At 39.6% G+C, this 14,990-nt stretch overlaps 1 protein-coding gene across 2 annotated transcripts in view; it reads right to left on the reverse strand.

The window, feature by feature from the left end:
* BRAF (B-Raf proto-oncogene, serine/threonine kinase) overlaps positions 1 to 14,990 on the reverse strand; it is a 71,768-nt gene that overhangs the window by 38,636 nt on the left and 18,142 nt on the right. For both annotated transcript variants that reach the window (XM_072327159.1, XM_072327158.1), the window contains exon 3: positions 8,995 to 9,258. In XM_072327159.1, the coding sequence (XP_072183260.1) occupies positions 8,995 to 9,258 (264 nt within the window). The remainder of the gene's footprint in view (positions 1 to 8,994; positions 9,259 to 14,990) is intronic.

Raw genomic sequence — 14,990 nt, forward strand, 5'->3', positions numbered from 1 at the left:
ACTGGAGCGCTAGGTACAGTAACCACAACATTTCACGCGTGATTTTGAAATATCACTTTAGAGTACTTATCTCACCTCCAAAGATCGCATTTTGTTTTCCTTGTTACTATCTTTATGATTATACATGTCAGCCACACGCTCACAGTATTCAACTGCGATGGGTGAGAAATGAACTAAGCTGTTGTTCTGTCAAATAACGATAGTTTTCCCCTTGTACATGCAAGGGTCTCAAAAAACCAAGCCTGAATTTCACAGCTTCTTTTCTTACATGTGAAGGCCAAATGATTAACCAAATCAGCCAGATAAGACTAACTCCCTTCTGCAGCAAAGTGGACTTAAGATGATGCTGAATAGAACATACTCAGTACAATGAAAAGCATGGCTTTCAAATACTGCTGCTGTTGATCTCAGGGCATGATGCTCTGACTAGCTTCCAGAGGAAATAAAACAATTAGGAATATTAATCTTAAACGTATTAAGCATATAAAACACAAGGGAGACAACTACACTGCACTACATGTTGCTTCCAAGTGAAGTTGAACAGAATTTACCCATTTACAAAGCTGTTGCCATTCCATCAAACACATCATGCTTAACTTGTGTAGACATCTGCAACCAGCACCCGCACCTCTAATGTCATTAGAATGTACTCATTTATAGAACACAACTGATTTATGTCAACACAAGTGTTTGATCAAGAGTACGCCATGCCAAAATCACACTGAATCAGATCTAGTGTGTCTTCTCAACAGCAGCCTTCAACTACAATGTTTTCAAGCATTTTCTGAACACAGTCTGGGATTTACCCTTCAAAACACTCACTAAGAAGACCATAGCAGACATCTGGATCTCCACCTTAAAAGCTTCATTAGGCTGAATGCCAGTGCCAGAAGATGTGAAGGCTGAGTGATCCACTAATAAAAGGAAGTTCTTATTTAGGAAAATATCCATAGGCACTGTATGAGATTCAAAGACCCAGTGATCTCTGCTCTTCAAGTGATGAAAAAGCCTGCTCAAACCCAAAACCAAGATGCATCAGAAGTTTAAAGTTACAAAACAGATTATTTAAATCCTTCTCATAGGCCGGGCCCTGAGCCCACTTGTCATAACATCCTGTCTTAAACAATCAAACTCTAAACACAAAGATAACGGAAAGATATTGTACCATGGAAAGCTTAGAAATCACATCCTTCTCTGAACTGATTGTAACAGTTCCCAAAAAGGAGTACGTCCATACCAAAGTAGCATATATACTACCATATATTGTTAAAGCTTTGGTTGATTAGTTTATGTAAATGACACACGAGGCAACATACGGTACGATTTACCAGAAACTAAACTGAAACATTTCTGGTTATTTTCAGACCTGTGATTTTTATTCCGTTTCACCAAATGCCTGCCTGCTACATTATGGGCTGGAAGAAACACTCCAAACAGTATTTTTTGTAACACTGATTTACTTTATACGGACAGACTTTCCATCTCTTTAAGTAAGAAATCTTAATTCCATAACTGGCCTTTTGCTCAGCTGTCACCACACACTCAACAATCCATACTTGAGGAATACCCCTATAAAAAGCAATGACTGATGTTGTACAAGGCAAGTCAGATGATGACAAGCCATCGATTTTATAATGAGAAGCTTTCCTTATTTTTGCCTTTGCAATATAAGACTGTGTCAATAAAATTGAAGTGGATTACATTATTCCCTTTGAATTCAACAACTCTGAGTTTATCCAACACAGTTTGATTTGCACGGTAGGTTAACCCCAGCAGGCAGCCAAGCACTACCTAGCTGCCTGCTTGCTCATTCCAGGTAAGAAGGCGGAAAAGAACTAGAATAGAAGTGAGAAAACTCGTGGGTCGAGATAAAGACAGTTTCTTTATGCGAAGGGAAAAATGAAGAAAAATTAAAAACCACACCAAAACATTCCTCTCAGGCAACGCAGAAGCAGCTCCATCACAGCTAAAGCCAGCGCAATCTGCTATTGTACCTCTGCTCACCTCGCTTCACCCACCAGCTTCAAAGAGGTATTCTTCTGGCTTCCGTAGATACAAAGGACAGACTTACGAGCAGTAGTAAAGTCCTGTTTCATATTAAAATTTTGGTTGCATATTTGCATTTGGTTTAACTGCTTCTCAATAAAAACAGGTAACAATGTCTCATTTGATTCTGTCTTTCAGTAATAGGAGAGGTAGGCCAAGCGCTCTCCCTGATGATCCAAGTATTTTAAATAAATATATTATCAGTAATTTTTAGTTGAAAGCCAGTGATTCATTCTACCAGTTCGTTCACATGACGCATAAAATCCCAAAGCATTCACATGCATTCAGAAAGTATTCACTGGCACAGGCTGCATAAACTGCTTTCAGAGCATTCGATAAGACGTGGGAATTTGTAATTGTTTTTGATTAGAAGAACCTAATCATGTTAAACCAGGTGTGTAATTAAAAGCCAAAAACTAGTTTATTCAGCTGCCTAAACGTCCCCTCTACGAATTATCCTTATACTTGACAGGTGAAACTGGTAGGACAGCTTGAAAGCCTATAGAAATTCAATTCTTACACATCTGTAAGCTTGAGGCACAAACACACACCATTACCTGCAGAAAGTAAGGTGCAAATATTAACTCAGAAGAAATGTTATATTTGTTAATCTGGTACTCATTGCATTCAAAGGAATCCAGTTGCGACTGCATGATAAATTATTTTTACCTTACCAAAATTGTTAGCATAAATTATCTGATTCTCCTGGTCTTCAAGACTGCAGAAAAGACTATATGATTGCTTGTCTAATTAAAAGGCAGATGTTCTAATTAATGAAGGAGTGACAAGAGTGAGAAACCTAAATTAAGAGTTGTCATCATTTACAGCATTCGCAATCCTTAAGTTCTGTAAGACTTAAAAGTACAAATCTCATGAACTTTCAAGTATGTATACACTTGTGACCCTTTTATGATACGTACCATGACAACAGTGAAGTGACCTTTTCCGGCCCAAATTCATGCTGACTTTTTACACTAATAATCTCTAATTGCTGTTAAGCGAGACCACACAATCTTCTACAACACAGGAAGAAAAGGAGACTCTTTTGAACAAAGCAACACGGTTTAGGAGCTGCCACTGATAGTTTTCAGACCTCATGTTTGGTAAAACGTACATGCTGACTTGATTCTACTGACAGTGTGCCGACAGCTACATCACTTGATGGCCACTTTCTGAAAGCAGGAGCAGCATCTGCAGCCTCGTTTTTTTCCCTTAGTTTCACTGTCTCTACTCAGACCACTAAAGGCAGAAACAAAATTCCAAACAACTGAACTCAACTTGCTCATGCTCCCAGAAGAGCAGATACTGCAGAAAAGGCCGCCTCTAAACTCAGAGCCCAGCAGCAGAGACTATCCTTGTGACAATTCCACCAAGGAGATCAGACAGCATGAGGCAAACGTTTCTTCTGGAAGCCAGCAGTGCACAGACAGCAAAAGGCCACAAACAGATTAAAAGGAAGAGCCGTCATCACCTGACACCTTTCAACTACCCATTATTTCTCACACCCACCAGTTCTTCTAACTTCCCACACTCCAGCATACCACCGTTCAGGACCGCACATCTGCTTTCAGACTGTCCTCTCACACTACTGCTATTTAGCTGGAAGAGATTTCCTTCGGTAATCAAGATCAAGTCAAGAGCGTTTATTTATAAGCAACTGAAATCTTTTCCATAAAGCACCAGAGTTCTAGATTGCCCTAACCATGTTCCCTTCTTTCCTACTAGAATTCTGAACACTGACAGAACCCTAATGCTCACTGCAGTTATGATGAGTTTTAGCCATTTGTTGTTGCACCAGTGTCTTGTATTAAACAGCTTTACTGAGAAAACTGTACCTCCTCCAGAACGAAGTGCAAAGCTAGAGATCCTGCACACAGAAACCAAGTCCAACACTAAATACGATTATTCACACAACGTACAAGCATGCCAATGGAATCACTTACCACAAGACAAACTTCCAGCACCTACAGCACAGGTTTAGTGGAGGCTGGACAATGGTTTAGCAAACAGAAAACACTTCAATTAAAATTTCTGTGCGACAAACAGTTCGTACTCAAAAGAACACTCCAGGAGAATATTACACACGCCTGCTCTGTTCTTGTACTCTCCCAATAGGCATCCATTTGTGACCACTGATGGAAGAAACAGGGCTACGCCTTAGGTCTGATGCATTATAGATGCTCTTAAGGCTCTTACACATTCCATAAAGATATTCCAAAAAGACATTTTGCTAGACTGAAAGAACTGCTAGGAAATGACCAAAATCAACACGAGCAAAATTACGCGCACAAGTATGTTGCAGCTCAATCCCAATTTTCTGCCTCAGTAACTCCTTCTGCCCTAGACAGAGGTTCAACATACTTGCCAAACATATGCCTACTGAATGCAGTGTTAATACAGTAGACACGTAATCTCGTCAGTGAAATTCCTAGGCAGTTTGTAACTGTGGGTTGTCAGCATTTACAGAGAAAGGCAATGCAAAGTAATGCAACAGCTCTAACAAATGGGAATTGAGATTTTTTTCCTTATCCCAAGCCTATCAGCTTAAAACCCAAAACAAGCTTAAATTCATTTTCCCTAAATTCTCCTATACAAAGTTTGGATAAGTCCCATCATTATATTTTTTTCCTGCAAAACAACTGATGATGTCAGACAGACTCTTACCATCTTATGTTCTTATTACTTCAAAATCCTTTCTCTCTGGCCTAGAAAGCAAGCAAAGAAACAAACAAGAAAAGCCCCACAGAAACTCATCCTGATCACAGCTATGCAGAACACTTCTCCAAAAGATATTTAACATGCAGGTTGAACCATGCCACTGATAGCAGAGGAAGCACATGTATTTCTTTGAAGGACTTACATTCGTCTCCCTGCATTACAGGGGATGAACGCTTCCTTTCTTTCGAGAATCACAATCTGTTGACTTTTCTGAGAGGTTGTTCAGACAGGGAAACTTCATCTCCTCCCAAGCCGACTACACAGGAAAACAATCTTATTTCTGACACTTGCATGTGCGTTGCTCCCCCTCCAACTAACCAACCCAGCTACTTGTTTTTGCTTTCATAAATGTTCTATTCTAATTCTGCTGTGCTGTCAGCCAAATCAAGATGCTGACTTCAACTGCTAATTAATCAGCAGCAGTAGGCTCCACCACTTACTGGTTAAGTTTTTGACGAAGCAAATTCAAGTCTCTTCCTACATTAGGATAACAGTTCCGTCAAATGCTCTGCTTTACCATTACACATACAAAGAAACCTCACATCAGCTACACAAACTGGTCAACATGGTCTTGTTTCCTTGTACTCCATCAGTTTCCTCATTATATTTCTAGGTGGAGCCAAGCAAAACAGATGTATTTGCTTGATCCTACACACAAACAATACCACTCATAAACACAAACGTAGAAACATCTTCAGTATTGAGGCAGTTGCTGGTCAGGAATGTAAGCAGCTCCCCTCCATCATTTCCTGCATTTCTCGTAGCTCTAAACAAATAACAGAAGACTGTTGTTGTTTTAAAATATAACCAAAGATAAATAAGAAGGTTGGGCTCTCCATTACTGACTTAATTATAGACAGTTTTCATAAGGTCAGTTTAAGAAGTGTAACTGTGTTCCTTGGTATTAGAAAACAAAGCTTCTCTTGTATCTGACAAGCTCTCTCAACTCCTGAAGTGGGTTCCCAGTTCTACAATTCCATGTGATTGGTAGTAGAGATCGTAGGATCCATAAATATTGGAAACAGAGCAACTACATTAAGAGTTGTCACACAAGAAATTCCTAACATGCTCAGTAATGTCTGTTTCACATTTCACAGACATGAAGTTCAACTTCAAGACCAATAACGTCAACACCCAGGGTCCCTATAAGCACCAATTTCCAGTTCTAAAACAGAGAATTCACTACGTCTGCTAAATACACATTCAACTTAGTAATTTAAGTAGATCCAAGCAAAGTGCAAAACTGAATTAAGAAGCCAGCTCTTATGCGCATATATTCCTAATTGCTTTTTTTTTCCAACCAAAACTGAGTTGCCCCAAACAGACCAGGAGCTGACTTCCATCTTGCTACACAGCATATGAAGCAGGGTGAAACTTCTGTACCACAGACACCAGGCAGTAAACAATGTGGTCTAAAGTCTGTCCCACCACCAAAGAGGAGCTCCCAAGAGACAGAGCCCGGTTACATTTCTCAGGTCTAGCCTCCTCCTGTTGTCAGCTCCCTACTACAAGTACCTGCTGAATTTTGTCAACCTCAGCTTCCAGCCAATGAATCCACAAGTGCATCTCATTCCTCTTTGCATCTGCATGCACCTGTCTGTTGATTTACATAAGCACAGCTGCAGACACACACTAGATATGAGACTACGGAGACTTGTGCCTTCCCTCTACCACTTGGCTGTCTCCTGTTCTTTTGTTGGTACAGGTGAGTGGCGATACGTGTGTGCGGGGGGAAGTTGTTTTGCTTGCTCTGCAACAAGAGACTACAAATTTTCATGAAGCTATGCTCAGTGTCCCACATCTGGCAAGGTGGAAACAACTCTGGGAATGCAAATAGTGCTTAGACTCCAGTAGAGAGCAGGAGATAAGAACAAGAGCCTCTCCCTGATTAAATATCCAACTTATTTGCCTCCTATAACCAGAAAAAGCACATAGATATAGCGTTGGAAAAACTCTTCTTCCCTTGAGCATCACTGCTAAGTTTTGATCACAATTCCCTCAAATGACAGCACATCTTCAAGGTAGAAAGTTAACTCCTAGTTAAGACACTGTCAGAGACAAGCTGGTGTTCTTGAATGTGATCACTTAACTAGAGCAATTAAGTCCATAAGCTCCTAATGAGCATGACCAGTGCTGCCGAATCACTATGTTCATCAGAAACCTCAAAGCTTAGGGATTAAAGTGAGAGGAGCCTGGGGAAGAAGAGTATTGCATACTTCAGAGCATACCACGCTAATCTGTTACTGTTACTTAAAGCCCTAGAGATGCACTGGTTTAAGACAGCTCATTTTACTTTGATTAGAGTGGGCTAGCAACACACATAAAGCATTCTCAGATGAGGCAAGACACTTCTGTACTGACCTAAATAACCGCTTGTAACTGAATTTCAGTATGAGCTACGTGATACCTCTTATTCCTCAACTCTAATCAGATTTACATATTCAGAAAGTGACTGAACTTGTTTGTGCAAACAGGACACCTAAAAGAAAGGCCAACGATATTCTCGGGTGATCCTATTTGTAGTCTAACTCAAACTTGGTGAAACACACATTTATAAAGAACAGAAAAAAAGACACATGCCTGCAAGTTTGCTGCAGTGTATTGCATAACTATAAGCTCTTCTTCATACAAAATGATCGCTTTAAAAGCAAAATAGTTCAGACTTGCTAAAAGCCTTAAAATATTCCTCCAATAAAAGGATTGAGGAGGAAGTTAAAAAAGAGGAGGAGGAAAGGAGAAGAATACTGCATGTGAGGGGAAAAAAATAGGAGTAGAAACATTTTATACAGCTTAGAGAAGAGAACGTGCAGAAACAAGAAATGCACAGAACAATGCAGGAAATGATACACTTGTGGACAACTTGATCACAGGGTTTGGGGCTTTAACAGCCAGCCAGACTGGACAGAACACGCAGAGAAGAAACCACCGTCTCTCCAAAGTCCAGGCAGCACTATGTGCCTAGCCAAACCTCACATGCAGACAACAAAATCAGCTTGTTTAACACTACACATCTGTACTGTGCTACAAAGTGGTTGTAGTTTATATCAAAAACCCCTCTCTCCAGGTTAAAAAAAACAACCAAAAACTACTTTAACACTTTAGCAATAACCTGAATTATTAAGCTGTCATTAAAACAAGCAAACAAACAAACAAAAAACAACAACAACAACAAAAAAGGAAGTCTGATTTCTGTTGCTCTATGGGAGAGAAGAAAGGAAAGTAGTAGGGGAGGAAAAGAACATGCCTTCTAATGTCATCTGTGTTTTCACCTCTTTGTTGGCAATGAATTTCCACATGCAGTCACAGTTCAGTGATAGCCAATTTCTGGCTGCTATGAAAACAACTGCACAATCATTCCAATTTCCACTTCCACTGGGACCACAGCTTCCCTTTTAAGTGAAAGGACTTACAAAAAAGAGCTTAGAAACTGCTGACAGTCAATGTTTGCTGGTCAGCGTATTGTTCAAAAGCACATACTGAGACTGTTCAGTAGGTATCATGCTTGTAAAACCATCACACCTATAAAAGCACAGTTAGATAGCCTGCAAAAAGTCAACTCTATTCCTGCAACCCCAGGAATCACTGCAACATTGCCAAAACTGATAAGCAGCAGTTTTCAAGCAGTTAGCAGGCAACACGAACACAGTAACGCTTGCAAGCTCCTATTAACAGCAGCAGTGTTCACCCCAATGTCAGTTCACCACACAGCACCTGATAGACTCAGGCTCCCATCACAAAGCACTCATCACAGTGAGCTAGGAGGGAAAAAACAACAAAAGCTAGCAAGCATTCTGCACAGCCCTCCATAACTGAAAGAGGTTGCTCCTAGCTATCAAGCATTCACAGCTGCTGGCAACTTGGACTATATGGAAAACATCAACTTCCCCAAGCTTGTCCTTTTAAACTAATCAGTAATTCTGCATATTACAAGAAACAGAGCTTCCTGGCCTCCCCTATCTGTTGAAAAATGGTAGAATACTATTCATTTAAGAGAGCTGTTTTTAGGCAAATACTCGAGTTGCTTCAGCTCTTATAGAACTCCCGAAAGTGTTGTTCACTACTGTGGTACAGAACACATCTTTGTATTAACACTGTAGAAAATAGCCAACACATCAAAATAACTGAGTTTTGCAGAGCACAAATACGGCTGTCTTTGAGGTCCCAAATTAAGCATGAAGAAGACCACAGGAAATACTGAGGTTCTGAGGACGCTGAAAGAAATTGACTTACCACAGTCCTTTGCTTGTTGGGCAGGAAGACTCTAACAATAGGCTTCTGTGGAGACTTAGGGTTATTCCGTGACATATCAGTAGGATTTTGATAAACTGAAAGGGATGAAGGTGCTACAGAGAGGCTAGAGGAGGAAGATGATGCAACTGTGTCCGTTGAAGCTGAACTGGAGACAGAGAAATCAGTTCCATTTCCCATGGATTCCAATAACTGCTGCTCTCTCTGCTGTAGAGCATCTAGTTTGCTGGTGTACTCTTCATAGGCCTGTGAAGGAAGAATCGCTACTTTAATGATGTAGTAACCTCAGATAAAAATAGAAGTGTAAACTGAGAACAAGAAAAGCAAAAAGCATTCTGAACTAATTTGTATTTCCCAGACATGTGAACGAAATTGTCTGGTCAAGGACAGGAAGCAAAGAACTAATGGCTTTCAACTCAGGTTAAACTTTCTGAATTAATTTTAATCCACGAAACAGATGAATGGATACAAGAAATCATAGATCATAGTTATAAAGCACCTGCACCATACAGTCTAATTTAGAACTGCTTTAACAAACAGCAATCTTTAACAAATGTTGTCAGCTGCATGCGCTAAAGCTAAATGTATCATTCTGTTGGAATGTAACACATCTTACACAATAATTAAGAGAAGCAATTAGAAAACAACTAAGCTTGCCCTGTCGCACATGAACACGCCACAGTGATTCTTGCTTTTTTTTTTCCATAACTACATGTGATTAGTTTGATTTTCCACAAGTAGAGGTTATGCAAGTCCGTACCAATCAAATTCCTTTAAAAAAGTTCAGCACTGCTTGTCCATGACGTTTTAAACTAATATGCCATGAATACAGATCTGTAACAGTATATATTGTCATTTAAAGATGGCTTCCATTAACTTTCTTTGTAACAAGACCATTCCAATCTGTATCCAGAAGTATTACCAGGGCTGCTCCAAAGGTAACCCCCCCTAGTTTATGACCTTGGCCCACAGCATCAGAGGCAGAGGTTGGTGGGATGGCAGGACAGGCTGAACCTTCCCACCAGATGCCATTACACATTGTTGCTGTGTGACAGATGGCAGTCGAAGGACAGACTGCCACAATAGCATCTTACATAGAAGCGTCCACGAAGCAAAGGTGTGTCAGTGAATTCCTCCATGCAGACAAAATGTCACCCATTGACACTCATCGACACTTGCTGAACATTTCTGGATACCAAAAAGGGGATATGAGCACAGTGAGGTGGTGAAAGTGCATTTCAGTACTGGCAGTGACAGCGGGTCACCTCCACTGGTGTGGAATTATTTTTATAAGAGTTGCATGCAGCTTTTGCTCATCACGGGCAAAAATACGCCACTAAAGGTGGTGTTGATGTTGAAAAAGTGTTTCATAGCTGCAGACCTGTTCTATCAAATAGTGCTGTTGTGCTCTTTGTATCTGTTGAAGTTTCCATGAAACTTTTGCTTCGTGCCATATAAACATTTTGGTGTTAACCAAGGATGTTATATAGATCATAAGAAACAAAGATGCCACAAATGTAATATCTAAAGAGTAATGAAGGGAATTTCCTACTTAGATCTCCAGCAAGACTGAGATTTGTCAGGTCACATATTTCAGGTGTGACAAGGGATATTTCAGGTGTGCCCCGGTGGCGCAGCGGTAGAATTCCTGTTTGCAACACCAGAGGGCCTGGGTTCAAATCCCCCCTGTGGTACAGGGGGTAGAAGTGCCGCTCTGCTACACAGAGGGCTCGAATCCCGGGAGTTGGACTTGATGATCTCTAAGGTCCCTTCCAACTCGCACAATACTATGATTCTATGATTCTATGATTTAGCTCAGGGAAAGGTACATTTCTATTTACTTGCTTTACTCCAGTTCTCTGTGCATAACTTGTTTCTAATTAAAGTTACAGAATTAAACTGACCAAAATGTCTGCAGGAAAAATATTTTTAATGGGAAAAATAACTATGCTTACAGTTTCGGTGACACTGCCATAAATACTGCATTTACAATGGATTTGTTTGTCCAGGGGAATATGTGCAGCTTTAACCAAACTCAGGCAGTTTACAGTAAGTAAACAGGGATTGGCCTCTCTCTTTTTAAGAAGGTTTAGGATCCCTCAGGATAGACTTATTTGCAAAATTCATTTATCGTATCAACTGCATTAACAAAAAGAACAATAATTTGACAGTGGAGACTGAAAAAGAAAAAGCTGCCTAAAGGGTAATGGTGAAGAGCACAATTCTGAACCCTAAATGTTGCAGGAAACTGAGAATTGCTTGTAATTCCTTTTACGAACTGAAAGTATCCAGTGTTTCGTGAGTAGACCACAAGCTCCGTGACATAAGGCCGAAACATTTTCCTCCTACCGTCAAAAGTAAATTGAAAGTTACACAATCATAAATAATGGCATTTTTTGGTGGTACAGTAACATAAGCATCTCACTCTTACTTCCAGGAATAGCTTTTCATGTAAATTCCTGTCAGAGTTCCATGTGCCGAGAACTGTTTTCAGTAAACAAAAATTCATAAAAGTCATGAAGCACTATCATTTCACCAATACTTTCCTAAATACTTACTTCCCTTTCTCACGAACATTGCAAAAGATTGTTTGAATTAACACATGCAACGTTACATCACTTCCGGATACTTGTGGGCTTAGTTCCTTCACAGAGTGCCAAGCATCTTTCAAAATGCCCTGTCCTACAATGTTTGTATTGGTAGCTTTATCTCTCACTAATGCACACTCAAAAGTCATATGATTTATCTTAAGTGCATAAACACTGAGCACAGAAAATTGGGAACTGTAGCTGGGTTTGGATTCTATACCACTGAACTCCACACAAAAAGCTATTTTTTCTTTCTTTTTAAATGGGGATGAATGCTCCGAAGTGTTATGTTGTAACTCAGTGTCACAGCAGCAGATCTTGCAACAGACCACCAAGAAACTAGAAATCTACTATTAACCTTTAAATATGTTTTTCTCTTTTTCAAAAGCACAATTATTTTTACCTAGAAGCTGCAATAGTTCATGTATCAGGAAAATAGCTTCTGTGAATTTCATTTTCAAAAATTAAGCACTTTGGTGAGACATCAGTACCAGCTGATGACCAGCCTGCACAGAGAACAGCACCAAGTCAAAACAGAACTGTGTGATGAACTTCAGTTTAAGGAGTGTAACAAAAATGAAGATGATCTATGGCAAGGTATTTCTAGCTGAAAGAAGTTTGTGCCACACAGTTGGCCTACTGACGTTAGAGGCCATACAAGCTGACATACATCAAGTCTTCAGGTCAGGTAAGGTCCTGTGGGTCAACCCTGAGGCAGATTTTTAACATCACTAGTATTTAAAATACAAATTTAGTTAGTTAGTTCATACTTTATCTACTGTAGGAAAAAAAAGATGCTGAACATTCTCATTATTTATGGAATGAAGGATTTTACTGGCGTTTCAGAAGTAAAGGTGCTATTCAGACACTCCATTCCAGGCACAAAATTCCAAGTACATCTGTTGCTGTTGTGCTTGTTGCTGCCATTGGGCTTCTGTTGGCTCACTCCAAAAAATAAGTGTCTTTTATCATGTATATTATCCACAACAAACATGTTTGTGCACTGTATCACTAGCAGGCTCACAATTTTATGTCCATTTCCAGTATTTCTTTAAGTTATAGAAAAGATATATCCTAAAAGCTGAACACTAGATTTAAACTGGTGCATCTTTTAAATTTACAAGCAACTCCACAGAGTTCTTCCTTACCAGAAGGAAAAGTTGATTTTCATTACATTGCATATCAGTATATATGCAAATCACATGCTTTCATAAATGAGAGAATACTCCTGAAACTTTAAGTAAAACATACAAAAGCCTAGTAATCTGCCAAGCTCACTTGAAGCATAAGAACTTGGCATGCCTATATACAATGTACATACATGCCAAAGGATGGCAACTGCTTGCTCACAAGCCACAGAGCTGAAAAAAGAAATAAAGTTACTATTTAAATGTTGTGACCTATTGATAGAATTAGGACTGACCTCAGAACTCAGTGGAACCTATATTAGGATATACAGCTGCGCCAAAACAATATCAACAAGGGATTTCCTCAAAAACATGAGTATTTTTATATTATTTATTATTCATATTATATTTGCTTTCTCCGGCCACAACCAGGCTATACAATCTATTTAAAACATTTAAGGAAAGTAAAAATAGCAAGTCAAATATCTTTAAAAAATTAACCTAGGACAAAACCAGGTAGCAAAGTATGGTTTCTCCCTCTCCCTGCCCACATCACACCTGGTTAGAAATCTAGCCTAAACTCAAGGCCACCATTCTCTCCCTCAATCATTTTTCAGGTGGCATCCATACATTTTAAGGATCTTAGAAACCTAAATGACAGCTTCCAGGCTTCCGGAAACTAAGACCGTAATTCTATTTAAAAGATGTCTAACCTTTTAGACTGTTGATCAAATGCAAATCCCACTAAAGTTAAATAGGAGCTGAAGATAGACAGCAACGTAAGTCAGGATTTCTGCATATAGTAAGATGCCTAAATCTGTTCTTAGTCTAACTTTAGACACTCCAGTTTGGGTCCAACACATTTGATTAACATGTGCTAGGAGCCCAGTGAAAGTTCACATGAATCTTTCCATGGAGCCACTGTTAGTATTTTCTTTGAATACCACAAACAGTTTGAAACAACCAGAGGTTCATCAATATGATCCATTTCAGACTGTATCTGTCTGCTGATGCAAAAAACACACTTAAGATCAGCAATCTTCTTTAATAAATTTACAGCAATGCAGCAACAAGGAATGAAACACCCTCTTGAAATTCAACAGCTGAACTCTCAAAGATGGCAGCAGCAAGGCCTCTGGATCAAATTTACTTTCCCTGGAGTATTAGATGTAAACTAGAAAAACCACAGCAGTTAAGGATAAGCATCTCTCTAGTACTATCATTCTCATGTTCAATTGCTTCCAATAGCTAGGCTAAGAAAGGAGAAAATTCCTGTAACCCTAAAAAGCTGACTGAGTTCTGAAACCTATTTGATATCACTGTCATTCCATCTATGCATTTGTACGCCGCTTCATTTTGCATAGCACCTGAATGCCAAAAGGTCAGGCAGATTGCTCTTGTACTGTTAGATGAAGGAACGCAAAGGCACAACATGCAACCTCATATTGTGAACAGCTGTTCCCAGTTTAATGGGCCAATACTGCTAAGTTAAGTTCTCAGATTTGTCACAGGTGATGTTATAACACAATAAGATAAGAAAGACACAATATTTTGGAATTTTAAATAAAGCCTTTCAAACCATAACTGAGAGTCTATAACAATCCAGTTTGTTAACCTTTACTTCTCTCTGTACAGGAACTATTGAGTCACGGCCTGAGCCACTGATTGATCACCTGGGCAAAGGACCAGGTCAGCCGAGGGAACACAGGTAAAGGCAATTCAGCTGTGAGACAGGAAGAGGTGGAGCCTGGCTGCACTTCTCCTAGACCTCATTTAAGGGCTGACTGTCACTAGGAACAATCTCTTTCATGAGATCCCTTCTTGGTGAGGTTTTCCCCTGTGAACCTAAAACCTTCTGATATGGGCGAGTAATCTTCTTCCCTTCCTTTACAGCACCTTTCTATTGCAATGGTCCTTCTGTCATCACACCTTTGTTATAACACCTTTCCCATTGTGTTGGTTTGTCCAATTGCTGTACCTGCCTTTATAAATTATAAGCCAACTGCTTTTGACCACTTTGTATTTATGTATCTTGTTTCAGTTTACAAACAACACCTACTTTCACGTAGCATTAGGAATACCCAGATCTTTATTCTTTTTTCTGTAACTTACGTTGTTCTGTTCATCAGTATTTTGTTGGTGGAGATGAAAAAGGCTTATTTGATGGCCATTATACAGTGATGTGCAACCTCACATTTTAGGTGTTTGCAACTGCAAGCCAGGACTTCCCAGTATCATAGTATTCAAGTTCTTTGCAGTAAAG

This window comes from Excalfactoria chinensis, chromosome 1 (genome assembly GCF_039878825.1).
Source record: "Excalfactoria chinensis isolate bCotChi1 chromosome 1, bCotChi1.hap2, whole genome shotgun sequence".
Lineage (NCBI taxonomy): Eukaryota > Metazoa > Chordata > Aves > Galliformes > Phasianidae > Excalfactoria > Excalfactoria chinensis.